General features: G+C 50.8%; 1 protein-coding gene across 1 annotated transcript in view; it reads left to right on the forward strand.

Annotated features, from left to right (window-relative positions):
• The first annotated feature begins 7,468 nt into the window (after positions 1-7,468).
• FNDC4 (fibronectin type III domain containing 4) overlaps positions 7,469-19,766 on the forward strand; it is a 42,773-nt gene continuing 30,475 nt past the window's right edge. Inside the window, exon 1 of the mRNA XM_065402124.1 lies at positions 7,469-7,544. Within this exon, the coding sequence (XP_065258196.1) occupies positions 7,469-7,544 (76 nt within the window). The remainder of the gene's footprint in view (positions 7,545-19,766) is intronic.

Consider the following 19,766-nt stretch of genomic DNA (forward strand, 5'->3'; position numbering starts at 1 on the left):
AGTGAACTGCTGCTCATACTAGGTATGGGTGAAATCTCTTGGTAGCTCTGAGTACTGCCAGGAGCTCCCTATGGGTCACACAGTAGTTCCATTCCATTCTGGTTTCTTGAAGGTTTCTTACAATAGTCTACAGCCTGCTCTTCTCCCCTCCACATGTAGGAAAGCGCAGCTCCTATTCTAGCCTTGCTAGCGTCAGCACCAGTACAAGTGGACATCCTGGCAGGGGCACGCCAACACTGGTGCAGTGATCACAGCCTTCTTCGGCACTTTCTTGGAATGTCTGGCTGCACTTGGCTGTTCATGTACATGAAGATCCCTTGTCTGATAGTCCGTGCAGTGGGGCAGTTACCTCAGTGCGCGCACACACACACACACGCACACACACACACACGCACACGCATGCACACACACACACACACACACAAACACCCCAGCCTCATACAAACCGCCAATAGTAAGAGGAAAGCCCTTTTAACTCCAATCACTGGGGGACATTCTGGGGCTCAGGCCACTCTGCCACTGGAGCCACTTTTTCTGGGTCAATGGAAATCGCTTCCCCACCAACGTGTCCCAGGAACAGTTTTCCTGTGGAAGCCTTTGTACGTTGCAAGGTGGAGCTTTAGGTTTGCTCTTCAAAACTGTTCCAGCACATTCCTCAGCCCTATCAGCATGAGCTCAGAGGCATGTGGACCAGGATGTCATCCAAGAGCATTTGACACCCAACAGATGGCAGACGCCCCAAGACATGCTCCGTTAATCACTCAAACGTAGCTGGGCATTACACAATCCAGACAGCATTACAGAGACAAACCCCGTCCCGTGGGAAAGGTGGTCTTTGCAGGGGCAGAATTTTCTTCCTCAATTTGCCTTGAGCTGCTCTAGAGGCCAATGAAGAGAACCACTGGGATCCCACCAGTGCTTGCAACACATCATCAGTGTGAAGGCCTGGGTATGAGTCCTTGCGGGTCACATAATTAAATGTCAGTAATCGACACAGAACCCTGTTGGACTGGCCATGCCCACCTGCACCCTGGGGGATGCCCACAGACTTCTGGATAGCTCAATAACTCCTGCAGCTGCCTCTGTGTGGACAAGAGGCATATGACATGGGGTCAGGGCCGGCTCCAGGCACCAGCTTAACAAGCAGGTGCTTGGGGCGGCCAAGGGAGAGGGGCGGCACCTGCGGCAATTCGGGGGCAGCAGGTCCCTCACTCCCTCTAGGAGCAAAGGACCTGCCGCTGAACTGCCGCCGCCGATCGCGGCTTTTTTTTTTTTTTTTTGCTTGGGGCGGCAGAAATGCTGGAGCCGGCCCTGCATGGGGTGGCTTAATCATCTGAGCTTGATGTACATTGATCTCCTTGACCATCCTGGATCAATCCAAGGTGCCCAGTCCCTGGGAGAATACACTCATATAATCCCACACACCAACTGCCTTGAAACTGCCCTTTGACCTTATGCCAGCTGGGATCCTGCATGCTGACACATCGCCAATGCACCTGTCAGAACCGCAGAGGCCACTCCTGGATGGGAAGCAACTTCTTTCCCATCCTGTCCCCTGAATAGATTAAACCCACAGGCCCTCGTTTCCCACAACTAGACAGTGTCTCAGCAAGTCTAGTTGCTTGTTAGAGTCCTAGAGAAAGTCCAAACCCTGCATCAGGTCAGCTTGGATTGCAGCTACTCATATCTCCTGGGGCACCTCCGAACCTGCAGTTCTAGTTTTCAACGAGGTCTGACCAAGTACTGGCCAAATCACTTGCAGGCATCAGTTGCCCACTGGCTGGGCCCAGTCTCTACATCCCATACACCCCATTTGTCCAGAGCTTCCAGTCATACAACAGTGACAGGTGACCCTGTAGTAAATATTGTCAGTACAATATCCCACATAGCATCCTTCAGCCACCAGTTACAGATTGGATGTAGGAATCACTGGGTGAAATTCTCTGACCTGTGCTTTGCTGTGCTAGATGCTCATAATATTCCCTTCCAGACTCAGAATCTATGAACACTTGCTGTAACTACTACCTTGGGGAACCACAATTCTTTCACTGAGACTTTCTCCCACTTAGTGGGTATCAAGTATCAAAGGGGTAGCCGCGTTAGTCTGGATCTGTAAAAGCAGCAAAGAGTCCTGTGGCACCTTATAGACTATCAGACATATTGGAGCATGAGCTTTCGTGGGTGAATACCATGCATCCGATGCAGACTGCATGCATCCGAAGAAGTGGGTATTCACCCACGAAAGCTCACGCTCCAATACATCTGTTAGTCTATAAGGTGCCACAGGACTCTTTGCTGCTTAGTGGGTATGACATTCTTGGGTTGCTCTCTTCATTTTCTAGGCCTCCAGGCTGGGTCACCTGTGGCATGTCTACACAGCCCTTGGGAGCAAGGTCCCAGCCCAGGGGGACAGACTTGCACTAGCTAGCACACCAGAAATGGTCACACGGACTTGGCAGCTCCAGCAATGAGTAGTCACCTGAGCTCAGACGTAGGGGGACGGGTGGGCTTGAGAGCTCGAGCCACACCATCAGGGGCTCGTTCACCTGCCCATCTACCAAGGTGATCTATGCCATCATGTGCCAGCAATGCCCCTCTGCCATGTACATTGGCCAAACCGGACAGTCTCTATGCAAAAGAATTAATGGACACAAATCTGACATCAGGAATCATAACATTCAAAAACCAGTCGGAGATCACTTCAACCTCCCTGGACACTCAATAACAAACCTAAAAGTGGCAATTCTTCAACGAAACAGACTCCAACATGAAACTGCAGAACTGGAATTAATTTGCAAACTGGACACCATCAGATTAGGCCTAAATAAAGACAGGGAGTGTTACTCACACCTTCTTGTCAACTGTCTGAAATAGGTCACTCTCATTACCACTTCAAAAGTTATTTTTCCTCCCTTGGTATCCTGCTGTTAATTGATTTATCTCATTAGACTGACCTCACACTTGGTAAGGCAACTCACATCCTTTCATGTATTTATACCTGCTCCTGTATTTTCCACTCCATGTATCTGATGAAGTGGGTTTTAGCCCACGAAAGCTTATGCCCAAATAAATTTGTTAGTCTCTAAGGTGCTACCCAGACACCCTACAAGAAGCCCAGGCTGGGTCCCTCTCCCAAAAGACTCTGTTCCCAAAAAGCGGGGGGGGGGGGGGGGGGAGGGGGGAGGGGAGGTGTTCCTCTTCCCAGAACATCGTCCCTTCCTGCACACTCCCCCATAGCAGATTGCAGCACAGGTTTATTTAACCCACACACAGGGGAAACACACTTAAAACAGATGCTTAGAAAAAGAATTACAGTCTGTAAATAATGGTGCCATGTGCAACAAACCCCAGGTGTGCCACGTCTTGGCCATTGGTCACATGGTTTGCTTGTTCATGTCAGCTGAGGGTTAGGGAAGAGCTGAGAGGTGCAGTGAAATCTAAGCCTGCAGTTCACTGACCCTAGAGAGGCAGGGGAGCCCCCTTTGCTTAAAGCATTTAAAAGTGGCTAACGCACTGGGGAATCCACGGAATGGTCCCGCAGTGACCAGTGTTATGGGAGGCTCTCGGCACTGGCAGCCTGAAGGAAATCTCTGCACTGCGGCTCCACTCATGCCAGCTATGGTGGGAGCGGTAGCACAGACCAGCGCCAGCCGTATGTGGGTATGTCTGCGCTGCGGCTGGCTCGTGCCAGCTGACTCAGGCTCGCAGGGCTCGGGCAAAGGGGCCGTTTAATTGCAATGTAGACGTTTGGGCTCAGGCTGGAGCCCGGGCTCTAGGACCCTGTGAGAGGGGAGGGTCTCAGAGCTCGGCTGCAGCCCCTTAGCCCGAGCCCTGAGTCAGCTGGCATGGACCACGTGTGGGTTTTGAATTGCAGTCATACCGTAAGCCAGCTAGACCTGCTCTGAGCTGCTCAGACATCAGGGGGGTCGGAACAGGCAGCTGGGCTCTACTGGCCCACCCATCAGTGGCGCTTTGTGCAGGGAGACCTCCCCTCCCCTGACCTGCATCGCTCCCCTAGACAGAATGACTGTGCTCTACAGGAGAGAAGGGGAAGGATCTATACCCCCAGCCATGTTCTTTGCTAAGCAGAGTAACTGTGTTCAACTGTCCTCATGCCGCCGCCGCCTGCTGGGTGTTGGTTCTAACCCATGCGTCTGCCATGTGCACTGAGCACAGCCTCCCCAGGCCATTCTCTGTGCAGCCCCTCTGATGTTTGTGAGCCCCAATCAATAGTTAACATCCAGAGCGCCAGCTTCTAGCTCATTTTCTGCTCTGGCTGCATCCTGCCTGGGGGACTTTCCAGGAGGAAAAAATTCCTCTTTGCCTATTTAAAAAATTGTGACCCCCTAACTACTCCTCTCCTCCCCTGGTCTCAGCGTATGGATGCGCTGGCACCAGGCCAAGCAGACTGCCCGGCGGCTCATGGTATCAGCGCTGGTCAAACACACTCCTCCCTCAGGAGCTAAGGAAGAGGGAGCAGCATGGTGGTACTCCCAGGCCCAGCTCATGATGAATGGCTAACTGTAAATATTGGCAGCGCAGAGTTTGAGCCACACACCCTCCTGTGCAGAGATCAGGCTCTGGCGCTGCTAACCCATCAGAGGCGGCTGCAGCGAGGACAGAGCAGTCTTTACGTGCTCTAGTAACGAAGCACTTTGTTCAGAATGCAGGATGTAGGTCTGGCTGGGCCTGTGTTTGTTTCAATAGAGAGATGAGCAGAAAAGACTGGGCAAAGGAGAGTCTTTGGCCAGGAGCCAGCACTCTCCCAGGATGAGAACCCACCAGTGCAGGCAGGATTCCTAAGGAGCTGAAACACCAAAGATTTGCATGTGTCTCCTTTCCACAGGGAGAAATGCCCAAAGGAGCCAGCGTCCACTTTGCACGCCCTGTACCCGAGCTGGCTTTGCTCTAGCTAGCCCTGCTCCCTGGAGCGTGGGGTAGTCTGTGTGTTCCCCCTTTGCAGAGATGACTGTGCAGGGCAAGTTGTGGGAAGGCCCCCTGCAGGCCTGGCTTAGCCCTGGATGAGCAGGTCTACACACTGCACAACTTGGACCCTTGCCAGACCATCTGTATGGGTAGCCCAGCTGTTACCTGCCTGTGCCGGCTAGGCCAGGCCACATCATGGGCTATGGACAAGTGGAGGAGCCATTTCACCAGCCTCAAATGGCATAGGGCTAACTCTGGCCCAGAGTCAGTCTGTCTGTCTGTCTATGGCCACCATCCCCACAGAATCCGCGCCCGCCATACACCCACCATGCTAGCCAGGGCAGTCGCTGGCACCTCTCTTCTGGGGGAAAAATCTCTTTTAGAGGGGTGTGTGGTTGGTTTGTTACAGGTTTGGGGGGGCTGGAGGTTGGAAGATGGGGGAGCAGTGTGTGAGTGACATTCCTGCTACAGGGGGAGGAGCAGTGTGGCCCCGAACCTGGAAACACAGGACTTGGAGAGGATAACGGTTGGATGAGTCATTTCAAACCCTGTATCAGAGGGGTAGCCGTGTTAGTCTGAATCTGTAAAAAGCAACAGAGGGTCCTGTGGCACCTTTAAGACTAACAGAAGTATTGGGAGCATAAGCTTTCGTGGGTAAGAACCTCACTTCTTCAGATGCAAGTCATCTGAAGAAGTGAGGTTCTTACCCACGAAAGCTTATGCTCCCAATACTTCTGTTAGTCTTAAAGGTGCCACAGGACCCTCTGTTGCTTTTTTCAAACCCTGGATGGTTCCTCTCCGGGTCCCTGAGATGTGTTGGCCTCCCTGAGAAACTAGGGTCTTGCTGGGTGCGTAGGAGTGCGAACAGAGAGCAGGGCGGCATCCAACTCAGCAGGTGAGGATGCTGCACCCTTCTGCACACGGGCACAATGGGACTCTGCAGCCGAGCTCACAAAGCCTAGGGGAGGAGTTACCCACTTCCCCAGTTCTGCCAAGGTCTGAACCTAGCCAGCTGGGGTCTCTGAGCCGCTGGGCTTGCAGCAAACCCCATGCAGCCCAGCACAGGGCGCGTAGGCCTCGGAAATCTCACTGGAACCTTTGTGCCCTGAGCTGTCCCTCTGCACAGGGTGAATTTCACCTCGGCCTGCAAATCACCCCCCTCCCCCACCCCCGTCAGTCACACCATGGCTGAGTGGGTGGTGGCAGGGGCTGCTTTTCCCAAACCTCGGAACCAGCCCAGGGGACAAGTTCAGATCTGCAAGGAAATGTAACTCAAGGAGACCTACTGTGTGACCAACAGCGCGAGCAGGGAGGAGCATGGCCAGATGACCCAACGAGAACCATCACAGGGGATGGGGGAAATGCATCACCATGAACGTGTGTCACCGAGCAAACATCCCCGTGTCAGGCAGGGAGGACGTGTCACAGCATGAACACAGCTATGCAGGAGTGTTACTATGTGAGCATGTCATTGTGCCAAGCAGGGGGGAGCACTGCATGAAGTGGGGAGACCTTCACCGTGCGAGTGTGCTACTGTGCGAGGCAGGGAGAGTGCATCATCGTGCGAGTGCGTCACCGTGCGAGTGTGTCACTGTACCAGGGGGGAAGATGGTGTCACTGAGCCAGGTGGGGAGCGTGCGCCATCGTGCAAGCATGCCAGGGTGTAAGGTGAGGCGACTATGTCACCATGTGAGTGTGTCACCGTGTGAGGCAGGTAAAGGGTGGCACCGTGCGAGGTGGGGAGGGTGCGCCATCGTGCGAGCATGCCATGGGGTGAGGTTGGGTGAGTGTGCCACCATGCACGTGTGTCACCGTGCAAGGCAGGTAAAGGGTGGCACCGAGCGAGGTGCAGCAAGTGCACCAGCATGTCATTGCGGGCGGGTACTGGGGATGGAGAGCTACCCAGAGGTGGGGGGCACTGGAGGGAGGAGCCGGCCGGCGCTGGGGGGGGGCCTGGGGGAAGGAGCCGCCCGGCGCGGGGGGAGCCCAGGGGGAGGAGCCGCCCGGCGCGGGGGGGGGCTCTGGAGGGAGGAGCCGCCCGGGGCTCCGGGGGTGGTCCTGGGGGGAGGAGCCGCCCGGCGCGGGGGGAGCCCAGGGGGAGGAGCCGCCCGGCGCGGGGGGGGGGGGGGGCAGGGAGGGGGCCTGGGCGGAGCTGTCAGTGGTGCTGGCCCCGCAGGTCCCGCCTGTATCCAGCTTGCGCGCTGCGCTCAGGCCGGTGCCAGCCGCGTCCTGCCCGTGCCCCGCTGCGCTGCGCGCTGCCCGCCCGGCTCCCCGGGCGCGGCATTGATGGAGGAGAGCGCGGCTGCCCCCCGGCTCTCTGCCAGCGCTGCGCCGGGCTCCCGTGCGGGGCGCCGGCGGGGAGCCCCAGGGCAGCCGCCGCGGGGAGCCCCGCGCCCCTGTCCCGGCGGGGCCGCCCCCCTGTGAAGCTGATGCCCCGGCCGCGCCCCCGTCCCTGCGCACCGGGGCAGGGGGCCGAACCCGCCGCGCCGGACACGGAGCCCAGGGTTCCTGCGGCCCCAGCGGGCTGCCCCTCCGCGGGGCCATGGCCCCCTTCCCCGCCTGCCTCAACTCGGCCGTGCTGGTGCTGTTCAGCTGCGACCTCTGCCTGGTGCGAGCAAGTGAGTGCGGGTCGGGCCGGGGCAGGGCGCCGGGCCGGGCGGGGGGGGGGGGGCCGCGGGGCCCGGCAGGGCAGGGGCCAGGGGAGGGCGCGGGGTCGGGCCGATGGAGGGCGAGGGCGCCGGGCAGGGGTTGGGGGAGGGCGCGGGGCCGAGCCGGGGGAGGGCGCGGGGCCGGGCCGGGTCCAGGGGAGGGCGCGGGGCCGGGCAGGGGTTGGGGGAGGGCGTGGGGCCGAGCCGGGGGAGGGCGCGGGGCCGGGCAGGGGTTCCTCTGTCCAGTTTTGCACTGGGCTGATCCCGGCCCGGCCCGCGGCAGGTGCAGGAGGGGACCCGGCCGCGGCTGCTCGGTGCGTGGCTGGGGTGTAACCCAATGGCAAAGCCCGTGCAATGCAAAGGGGCTCCGGGGGCGCAGACTGCAGCAAGCGCCGGGCTGCGGGAGCACCTTGCTGCAGCGCGGAGCGAGCAGGGACTCCAGCAGCGCTCGGGTTTTTAAACCGAGATTACAAGAGGAATGAGGTTCCGCAGTGATCCGAGCCCTCCAGCCCCGGCCGGGCTCCCGGGGCTCGCCCCGTGCTGCTCTCTCCGTCTCCGCAGCCCCTTTGCCTCCCGCTCCCGGGAGAGCGCTTGGAAGTCGGTTCTGATTTCCTACGTGTGAAGGCAGAAGAACCCACCGAGACGGGCTAAATAGATCCGTCCCCGCCCGCTCTCCGCAGGCGCCCGTGGAGGCCCCTCTGCCGCACCAAGCACGGGAGAACGGAGAGCCCTGGCTTAGCTGCTATGTAAACAGCAAAGTTCCCCCTCCTTGCTGAAGAACAAATCTTGTTTACCATATTCACACAAGCAGCCCCATGGACCCAAATTCACCCCTGGTGTAACTTCATTGCCCCTGCTTGGGTGGGTGGGTGTGGGGGGGGACCTGACTCTGTTTTACCAAAACACAATTGATTAATCAGTAGAGTTCCAAGCTCCTGCCTGCTTGTGCTGGGTGCACTCAGCTGGGTGTTGCTGGTTAGCTCTGGGGGCAAGTCCTGGCCTCTTCGGAACATCACACCACAGTCTGCACAACCCGGGGAAGGGTGCATTACCTTTTCCTTTTCTACTAGAGATCACAATTTAATCTGTAGGGTGAAATACACCACATGCAGACGGCCTGCACCAGGTCCCTACATCACTGAAGCCCCAGCAAGCCCACATTGTAAGTACAAGAAAGTTACTAACATTCCCTTTAGCCATCTGCTTTGCTTATTTATAAAGCAGAAATTAAGAGCTTCAGGTCAGCTCTGTTTGCTGGAGTGTGGGCCAGTTTTTAGGAGCACAGATGCCAAACCCAAGGCCCATCTAGCACAATATGGTGTGGCTGGTACCAGTTCTGCAGAGGAAGTTCAGAGAACACCACAGCTGCAGTTATGGGATAATCTGCCCCACACTTTAGTCCTCATCCTGGTCTCTAATAATTACAGATCATCTTAAAACCTGAAGCAGGAGGTTTACGCTTCCTTCCAGAACTTTTATCATTAACTATGACAACTCTGGCTATTCTTGTTATCCATATAGCTCCAGTCCCTTTCTGAATGCTAACCCTTGGCCTCAATGACTTCCTATGGCAGTGAATTCCTGCCTGGGCTGATTATACCTTGTGTGAAAACATATTTCCTTTTATCAGTTTTGAATTTCCCACTTTCAGTTTCTCTTACTGTCCCTTCTTTCTCGGGTTATGAGACAGGGAGAACACGAGCTCTCAATCTACCTGCCCGAGACCAGTCTTTATTGAAGGTACTTCCATCCTAGCTCCTCTGATTCCTCTCCTGAGGTAACAATCCGAGTCGTTTTGATCTCTCTTTTTCATGTCCTTGATCACTCTCCTTGCTCTTCTCTGGGCCCCTCAGGCTTTGCAGGATCCCTGGAGAGGGGAGACGATCACTGCATACAGGATCCGGCTGAAGCTGCACTATTTATGTATATAACGGCATTAGACTATTCATCATATTATTCTCTATCCCATTCCTTGTGCAACTGAACACAAGGTTGTTTTTTTTTTTTTTTTTTTTTGCCAACAGCTCCACATTGAGCAGAGATTTCATTGAGCTGTCTACAGTGACACCCACGACCCTTTGGTGGGCTGGTACCGTTTAATTTAGAACCCTGTAAAGTGTACAGATTGTATAAACGTTTCCCGCCAATGTGCCTTACTTTGCATTTATCACCAGTGAACCTAATTTGCCATCAGATTGCCCATTGCCCAGCTGGGTTAGGTCTCTCTGAAGTTCCTCACAGCTCTCTCTGGTCCTGATTGACCTAAAGAATTTTGTGTCAGCTGCAGATTTTGCTACTTCACTGTTCATAGATTCATACATCCTAAGGCCAGAAGGGACCCTTGTGATCACCTCATCTGACCTCCTGCATAACACAAGCCCTAGGACTTCCCTGCATTAATTTCTGTTTGAACTAGAGCAGATCTTTTAGAGAAACATCACATTTTTATTTAAAAAACTGCCAGTGGGGGAGAAGCCCTTGATAAGTTGTTCCAATGGTTAATTATCGTGAGTGTTAAAAAAATCATGCCTTATTTCCAGTCTGAATTTGTCTAGCTTCTGCTTCCAGCCATTGTCTTGTGTTAGCCCTATCTCTAATAGACTGAAGTGCCCGTTATCAAATATTTGTTCCCCATGTAGGTACTTACAGTCTGTGTCAGGGCCGGCCCACAACATTTTGGCAACTGAGGCGGGAGCTCAAATGACGCCCCCATGTCCCCTCGCTTGGGCCAAAACTTTGAAAGGTCTCAATTCTGCCTTCTTCCTGTTCTACTCCTCTCATGGTACTGCTCTGCTACCTACCCCAATAAAGGAGAACTAATCACTTAAAATGCCTTGTTCAAAAATGTTAAGTAACACTTAACATTCAAATGCCTGAACAGCAAATGTAACTTTTCTTGTCTGCATAGTAAACACTGGCATTTTTATCTGTTTGAATAATCAAAGTGGTGCTTTCCATGCCTTTTTGGTTGCAAAGATTTGAACTGCTTCCTGAAGGTCCACAGTCTGGGCCAGCTCATGCACTACTGAGATGGTTGCAAGGCCGACCAGCCTCTCCTGTGTCCTTGTGGAGCATAGATGTGTTTTTATTAACTTCAGCTTGGAGAAGCTGCGTTCTCCACTGGCAACTGTTACAGGAAGTGTTAGAAGTATGCACAGAGCAACAAAAGCATTTGGAAAGAAGGTGGTCATCTTATTTGTGCACATATATTCCAGAACATAAGAACATAAGAAAGGCCGTACTGGGTCAGACCAAAGGTCCATCTAGCCCAGTATCTGTCTACCGACAGTGGCCAATGCCAGGTGCCTCAGAGGGAGTGAACCTAACAGGCAATGATCAAGTGATCTCTCTCCTGCCATCCATCTCCATCCTCTGACGAACAGAGGCTAGGGACACCATTCTTACCCATCCTGGCTAATAGCCATTTATGGACTTAGCCACCATGAATTTATCCAGTCCCCTTTTAAACATTGTTATAGTCCTAGCCTTCACAACCTCCTCAGGTAAGGAGTTCCACAAGTTGACCGTGCGCTGCGTGAAGAAGAACTTCCTTTTATTTGTTTTAAACCTGCTGCCTATTAATTTCTTTTGGTGACCCCTAGTTCTTGTATTATGGGAATAAGTAAATAACTTTTCCTTATCCACTTTCTCAACATCACTCATGATTTTATATACCTCTATCCTGTCCCCCCTTAGTCTTCTCTTTTCCAAACTGAAGAGTCCTAGCCTCTTTAATCTTTCCTCATATGGGACCCTCTCTAAACCCTTAATCATTTTAGTTGCTCTTTTCTGAACCTTTTCTAGTGCTAGAATATCTTTTTTGAGGTGAGGAGACCACATCTGTACACAGTATTCGAGATGTGGGCGAACCATGGATTTATATAAGGGCAATAATATATTCTCAGTCTTATTCTCTATCCCCTTTTTAATGATTCCTAACATCCTGTTTGCTTTTTTGACCGCCTCTGCACACTGCGTGGACATCTTTAGAGAACTATCCACGATGACGCCAAGATCTTTTTCCTGACTCGTTGTAGCTAAATTAGCCCCCATCATGTTGTATGTATAGTTGGGGTTATTTTTTCCAATGTGCATTACTTTACATTTATCCACATTAAATTTCATTTGCCATTTTGTTGCCCAATCACTTAGTTTTGTGAGATCTTTTTGAAGTTCTTCACAATCTGCTTTGGTCTTAACTATCTTGAGTAGTTTAGTATCATCTGCAAACTTTGCCACCTCACTGTTTACCCCTTTCTCCAGATCATTTATGAATAAATTGAATAGGATAGGTCCTAGGACTGACCCTTGGGGAACACCACTAGTTACCCCTCTCCATTCTGAGAATTTACCATTAATTCCTACCCTTTGTTCCCTGTCCTTTAACCAGTTCTCAATCCATGAAAGGACCTTCCCTTTTATCCCATGACAGCTTAATTTACGTAAGAGCCTTTGGTGAGGGACCTTATTAAAGGCTTTCTGGAAATCTAAGTACACTATGTCCACCGGATCCCCCTTGTCCACATGTTTGTTGACCCCTTCAAAGAACTCTAATAGATTAGTAAGACACGATTTCCCTTTACAGAAACCATGTTGACTATTGCTCAAGAGTTTATGTTTTTCTATGTGTCTGACAATTTTGTTCTTTACTATTGTTTCAACTAATTTGCCCGGTACCGACGTTAGACTTACCGGTCTGTAATTGCCGGGATCACCCCTAGAGCCCTTTTTAAATATTGGCGTTACATTAGCTAACTTCCAGTCATTGGGTACCGAAGCCGATTTAAAGGACAGGTTACAAACCTTAGTTAATAGTTCCGCAACTTCACATTTGAGTTCTTTCAGAACTCTTGGGTGAATGCCATCTGGTCCCGGTGACTTGTTAATGTTGAGTTTATCAATTAATTCCAAAACCTCCTCTAGTGATACTTCAATCTGTGACAGTTCCTCAGATTTGTCACCTACAAAAGCCAGCTCAGGTTTGGGAATCTCCCTAACATCCTCAGCCGTGAAGACTGAAGCAAAGAATCCATTTAGTTTCTCCGCAATGACTTTATCATCTTTAAGCGCTCCTTTTGTATTTTCATCGTCAAGGGGCCCCACTGGTAGTTTAGCAGGCTTCCTGCTTCTGATGTACTTAAAAAACATTTTGTTATTACCTTTGGAGTTTTTGGCTAGCCGTTCTTCAAACTCCTCTTTGGCTTTTCTTATTACACTCTTGCACTTAAGTTGGCAGTGTTTGTGCTCCTTTCTATTTGCCTCACTAGGATTTTACTTCCACTTTTTAAAGGAAGTCTTTTTATCTCTCACTGCTTCTTTTACATGGTTGTTAAGCCACGGTGGCTCTTTTTTAGTTCTTTTACTGTTTTTCTTAATTTGGGGTATACATTGAAGTCTTTAAAAAGGGCCCACGCAACTTGCAGGGATTTCACTTTAGTCACTGAACCTTTTAACTTTTGTCTAACTAACCCCCTCATTTTTGTATAGTTCCCCCTTTTGAAATTAAAGGCCACAGTGTTGGGCAGTTGAGGTGTTCTTCCCACCACAGGGATGTTGAATGCTATTGTATTATGGTCACTATTTCCAAGCGGTCCCGCTATAGTTACCTCTTGGACCAGCTCCTGCGCTCCACTCAGGATTAAATCTAGAGTCGCCTCTCCCCTTGTGGGTTCCCGTACCAGCTGCTCCATGAAGCAGTCATTTAAAGTATCGAGAAATTTTATCTCTGCATTTCGTCCTGAAGTGAAATGTTTCCAGTCAATATGGGGATAATTGAAATCCCCCACTATTATTGGGTTCTTAATTTTGATAGCCTCTCTAATTTCCCTTAGCATTTCATCATCACTATTACTGTCCTGGTCAGGTGGTCGATAATAGATCCCTAATGTTATATTTTTACTAGAGCATGAAATTTCTATCCATAGAGACTCTATGGAACCTGTGGATTCGCTTAAGATTTTTACTTCATTTGAATCTACACTTTCTTTAACATATAGTGCCACTCCTCCCCCTGCACGGCCTGTTCTGTCCTTCCGATATATTTTGTACCCCGGAATGATTGTGTCCCATTGATTGCTCTCAGTCCACCAGGTTTCTGTGATGCCTATTATATCTATATCCTCCTTTATCACAAGGCACTCTAGTTCACCCATCTTATTATTTAGACTTCTGGCATTTGTGTACAAGCACTTTAAAAACTTGTCCCTGTTTATTAGCCTGTCTTTTTCTGATGTGCCAGATTCTTTTTTATGTGGCTGTTTATCATCTGATCCGGCCCTTACATTATACTTTTCAGTCCTCTGCTCCTGACTATAACCTGGAGATTCTCTATCATCAGACTCTCCCCTAAGGGAAGTCTGTGTCCGATCCACATGCTCCTCTGCAGCAGTCGGCTTTCCCCCATCTCCTAGTTTAAAAACTGCTCTACAACCTTTTTAATGTTTAGTGCCAGCAGTCTGGTTCCACTTTGGTTTAGGTGGAGCCCATCTCTCCTGTATAGGCTCCTCCCATCCCAGAAGTTTCCCCAGTTCCTAATGAACGTGAACCCCTCCTCTCTACACCATCGTCTCATCCACGCATTGAGACTCTGAAGCTCTGCCTGCCTACCTGGCCCTGCGCGTGGAACTGGGAGCATTTCTGAAAATGCCACCATAGAGGTCCTGGATTTCAGTCTCTTCCCTAGCAGCCTAAATTTGGCTTCCAGGACATCTCTCCTACCCTTCCCTATGTCATTGGTACCTACATGTACCACGACCACCGGCTCCTCCCCAGCACTACACATAAGTCTGTCTAGATGCCTCGAGAGATCCGCAACCTTCGCACCAGGCAGGCAAGTCACCATACGGTTCTCCCGGTCATCACAGACCCAGCTATCTACATTTCTAATAATCGAATCTCCCATTACTAACACCTGCCTTTTCCTAGAAACTGGAGTTCCCTCCCCCGGAGAGGCAACCTCAGTGCGAGAGGCAACCCCAGAACCATCTGGAAGGAGGGTCCCAACTACGGGAAAGTTTCCCTCTGCTCCCATTGACTGCTCTACTTCCCTGGGCCCTTCTTCCTCCTTAACAGCACAGGTGCTGTCTAAGCAGAGGTGGGACAATTCTACAGTGTCCCGGAAAGCCTCATCAACATACCTCTCTGCCTCCCTCAGCTCCTCCAGTTCCGCCACCCTGGCCTCCAAAGTCCGTACATGGTCTCTGAGGGCCAGGAGCTCCTTGCACCGACTGCACACATACGCCACCCGCCCACAGGGCAGGTAATCATACATGCAACAGTCGGTGCAATAAACTGGATAGCCCCCACTCTGCTGCTGGGCTTCTGCCTGCATTGTATCCTAGTTAGTGAAAGGGTGGTTTACAGAAGGGAGTTTTGGAATGTAGTTTGGTTTATAGGTTTTAGGGGGGGGCCACGGGGATGGGGTTACGGCTGGCGAGGGACTCGCACTCCCTTCCCAACTCCCTTGCGAAACTCCCTGTTAGCAGCCCCTGGTCGCAAAGCTCCCTGGTCGCTTGTGCGCGGCTTTATAAAGCCCTGGCCTGAGTGAATGCCCCGCCCACTGATTAAGGCTCAGCCAATTACCAGAGGCTTCGAGCTTTCAAACCTGCCTCCAACTGCCAGCCAGAGCACACGGTCCCTCAAACAACCAAACAAACAAACACAAGCTCAGCACACAGCAAGTAACCCCCAAACACAAACAAACACACACTACAGACAGTCACTTACCCCACAGATGCTGTATTAGCTCCTCCTTCACCTGGAGAACTCCCTTGCGAAACTCCCTGTTAGCAGCCCCTGTTCGCAAAGCTCCCTGGTCGCTTGTGCGCGGCTTTATAAAGAAAAGCCTTTGGAGTTGATCCTGCTGAAATGTATTTTGAAAGGGCTTTCAGTTCATCACCTAAATCACTTACATCAATATTGCAGATGTCATCATGTGTCAACACTGCCTCTGGTGCCCTGCATTGCTGGTGTAGGTGGTCTTCAGGTATAGTGAGGAGTTTTGGAATATCATACAACATCCAAAATATACTGCTGTGTTCCTTGAGCTGCATGAAACATTCAACTGACTGTATTACATAATCTAGCACCTGGTTAAAGAATTCAACTTTGAATTGTTGTTTGGGGTCTCTTATGGGATTATCCCGTGCCTCGTAATCAAAATGTCGTCTTCTTCGGTGACTCTTGTATTCTTGAATGGGTGGGAAAATAGCTTCAGTGTGAAGTTCCTCTTCCAACTTCTGTGCACTCTTCAGAACGTTTTGAAATCTCTCATCTGACCGGTAAGACTGTAGGTATGACTTTGCTTTGTCCAGTTGTTCTATTGCTCCAGATATATCAAGGTCAACACCTTGGAGTCTCTTGCTTACAACATTTATTTCAAACAGTATGTCATGCCACAACACTAAGCCACACAGAAATTTGAAGTTATGTATGTTTCTGGTGATTCCATTTCCCTCTGCCACTGTTCTCCCATGAACAGTTCCTGTAATAGCATTATCCTCCATAATGGCAACTATGGCATCTATCTTCCCAATTTGGTGTTTGATAGGCTTTATCGCCTCCACTCGACTTTCCCATCGTGTGGCACTCAGTGGTTTCAGTGTCAGAGAGGATGTTCCCAGATGTTGCTTCAGAATTTGCCATCGATGAGTTGATGCAGAGAAAAATACAGAGATGCTTTGAATTACATTAAAAAATTCAGCAGCCTCACTAGAAGCTTATGCTGCATCACTGACCACCCAGTTCAATGAATGAGAACTGCATGGGACAAAAAAAGCTCGAGGGTTTAACTCTCGGATCCGTGTCTGCACTCCTCTGTTCTTTCCTCTCATGTTGGCACCATTATCGTAGCCCTGACCTCTCATGTCAGCTATCACAATTCCCGTATCTTCCGGCTTTTTAAGAAGCACATTTGTCATACCAGCTCCTGTAGTATCATCAATGTCAATAAATTCTAGAAAATGCTCTCTGACAGTCACCATTGCAGGGACATTTTCACTAGGTTCTGTTGTTGTTACAAAACGCACCGTTGAAGTCATTTGTTCTGTATGGCTGATGTCAGTTGTCAAGTCCAGAATAACAGAGTAATATCTTGCTGACTTCAGATCTGCCACAATCTTCTGTTTGACTTTTGTTGCCAGTAACTGTATGCTCTTGTTTTGAATTGTTTTTCCAAGGTAGTGGTGTGTGTACAATTCTTGGGTGGTGACTCTTCTTAGATGCTCCTGGAGTACAGCATCAAACTCAGCCATCAGCTCCACAATTTTAAGGAAGTTTCCATTGTTTGGCACATACAGCTGATCTGAAGTGCCACGCAGTACTAGGTTTTGGGTAGCAAGCATTCTCACAATGGCAATGAGCCTTTTCAGAACATTTTGCCAGTAAAGAGACTCTGATGCAATCTTCTCTTGATGCTGATCATCTATGGTGGCCTTTAACCTTAGTCTCATCTCAAGCTCTTTCCACCTATGGACTGCTCTCTGGTGATTTGCTGCCTTCTCATGGCATGCCAGATTTCTAGCCAGATTTTTTCCAGTTCTTTGTTCCTGTAGAACCCAATGTGGCTGGAACATTAGACTGGAAGAGTTTGCAACAAAAACAGTATGCAGCATTCTGGGTTTTTGAGTACATAAGCCATGGCCTCTCCACTTTGTCACCACTGGGGATTTCACACCAGTAATGTGTTGGATGGAAACTTCTATTTTCATTGTCTTTGGGGAACATGAAGTTTTTCACTTGCTGTGGCCCATGCAGTACAAGGAAGTACCTCAGGCTACTGCTCAAGTGGGTCCACAGTCCTGGATCATCTAGACTTGAGGAACTAAACTCAGCAGCAGCTGTTTCTTGCGCCTCCACCACACTCTTCTCTGATCTACACTTTTCTTCAGGAATGTGCCTGGTTACATCCATTTGAGATGGAGATATGGATGCTGCAGTAGCTGCCAGGTCACCTGCACTCTGACTAACTGGAAGATCAGGCATCTCCTCACCACTCACATCCTCACTGGGGCTGGAAGGCTCACCGTGAACATTTGTCTCTATGTACAGTAACTCCTCACTTAAAGTCGTCCCGGTTAAGGTTGTTTCGTTGCTGATCAATTAGGGAACATGCTCATTTAAAGTTGTGTAATGCTCAGGGGCGGCTCTATGTATTTTGCTGCCCCAAACACATCGGTGAGGCAGCCTTCGGCGGCATGCCTGCGGGAAGTCCGTTGGTAACGCGGATTCGGTGGCATGCCTGCGGGAGGTCCGCCGGTCCCACGCCTTCGGCGTACCCACTGCCAAATTGCTGCCAAAGCCGCGGGACTGGCAGACCTCCTTCAGGCATGCTGCCGAAGGCAGCCTGACTGCCGCCCTCACGGCGACTGGCACGCTGCCCCCTGCGGCTTGCCGCCCCAGGCACGTGCTTGGTGCACTGGTGCCTGGAGCCGCCCCTGGCAATGCTCCCTTCTAACGTCTGGGCAGCCGCCTGCTTTGTCTACTGCTTGCAGGAAGAGCAGCCCCTTGCCGCTAGCTGGTGGGGGCTTGGAACCAGGGTGGACCGGCAACCCCCTATCAGCTCCCCGCTCCCCTAAGTTCCCTGTGCAGCAGCTGCCTGCAGTTCAGCTGTGTCCCTCCCCCCACTGCCATGTGCTGCTCCTGCCCTCTGCCTTGGAGCTGCTCCCCGAGACTCCTGCTTGCTGTGCAGGGGGAGGGAAGGAAGAGGGGGGCTAATGTCAGGGTGTCCCCCTCCGCCCTGCTCCTGCACCCCGCTTACTCCATCTTCCATAGAGCAGGGGGGACATACCAGGGCTCAGGACAGAGGGAGCTGGCAGCAGCTGAGGTCTCAGCAAGCTGATCTAATTAACAAGGCAGTGTACTTAAAGGGGAAATGCGCATCTCTCTCTCTCACACATACTCCCTCCCTCCATTCCTGCTGCCTTGTAGAGTGAGAGAGTTAACCCTTGAGGGCTCAGCCAATTGCTAGTTCATTATTTAGCAGTAAGGAAAATATCCCACCCTCTGACTCCTCCACCTCAACCAAGCTTCACAATCATCATCACTGTGTACCAGTATTGTTTGTTTAAAACGTATACTGTGTGTGTGTATATATATACATATATATATATAAAAAATAGAGTCTTTTGTCTAATGAAAAAAATTTCCCTGGAACCTAACCCCCTCATTTACATTAATTCTTATGGGGAAATTGGATTAGCTTAACATTGTTTCGCTTAAAGTCGCATTTTTCAGGAACAGAACTACAATGTTAAGTGAGGAGTTACTGTATCTCAGGAGAGCTTAGATAGAAAAGCTTCCTTTGCTTTCTTTCTTTTTCTGAATGCTGCCCCAGAGGGGCATTTTCTTCTTTCACTCATGACTGCTGTTCTGTGCCAGCTATAGTGTCTCTCAACACTCAATTGAAGGGGACAAATAAGCAGGCTGGTAGCAGGGCCTGACTGAGGGAAGATATCAGTGTCTTAAAGGCCTAACTGGCTCCTACTACTTCAGTTGACTGCCTGTTCTCCTCAAGTGGGTTCAGGGAAGCAGCAGGAAACAGGAAGCTCCCTGAGAAGCTGGTGTGAATCAGTCCAGGCTCCTGGGGGTTCCTAGAGAGGTACATAAGAGGCTCCTCCTCCTCTCTCTCCCTGCAGCTCCTGCTGCTTTCTGTTATTCCCTCTCACCTTTTCTCCTGCCTGTCTGTTATGTCTCTTGTGCCCTCCTTCCTCCAGCACAGCACTCCACCATCTCTGTGCATCTAGAGCAGAGAGAATACATATGCACCAGCAGCAGACACAATGTTCTACACTAAAAAGCAACAGAGGGTCCTGTGGCACCTTTAAGACTAACAGAAGTATTGGGAGCATAAGCTTTCGTGGGTAAGAACCTCACTTCTTCAGATGCAAGTAATGGAAATCTCCAGAGGCAGGTATAAATCAGTATGGAGATAACGAGGTTAGTTCAATCAGGGAGGGTGAGGTGCTCTGCTAGCAGTTGAGGTGTGAACACCAAGGGAGGAGAAACTGCTTCTGTAGTTGGATAGCCATTCACAGTCTTTGTTTAATCCTGATCTGATGGTGTCAAATTTGCAAATGAACTGGAGCTCAGCAGTTTCTCTTTGGAGTCTGGTCCTGAAGTTTTTTTGCTGTAATATGGCTAACTTTACATCTGCTATTGTGTGGCCAGGGAGGTTGAAGTGTTCTCCTACAGGTT

Source organism: Emys orbicularis, chromosome 3 (assembly GCF_028017835.1).
Source record: "Emys orbicularis isolate rEmyOrb1 chromosome 3, rEmyOrb1.hap1, whole genome shotgun sequence".
Lineage (NCBI taxonomy): Eukaryota > Metazoa > Chordata > Testudines > Emydidae > Emys > Emys orbicularis.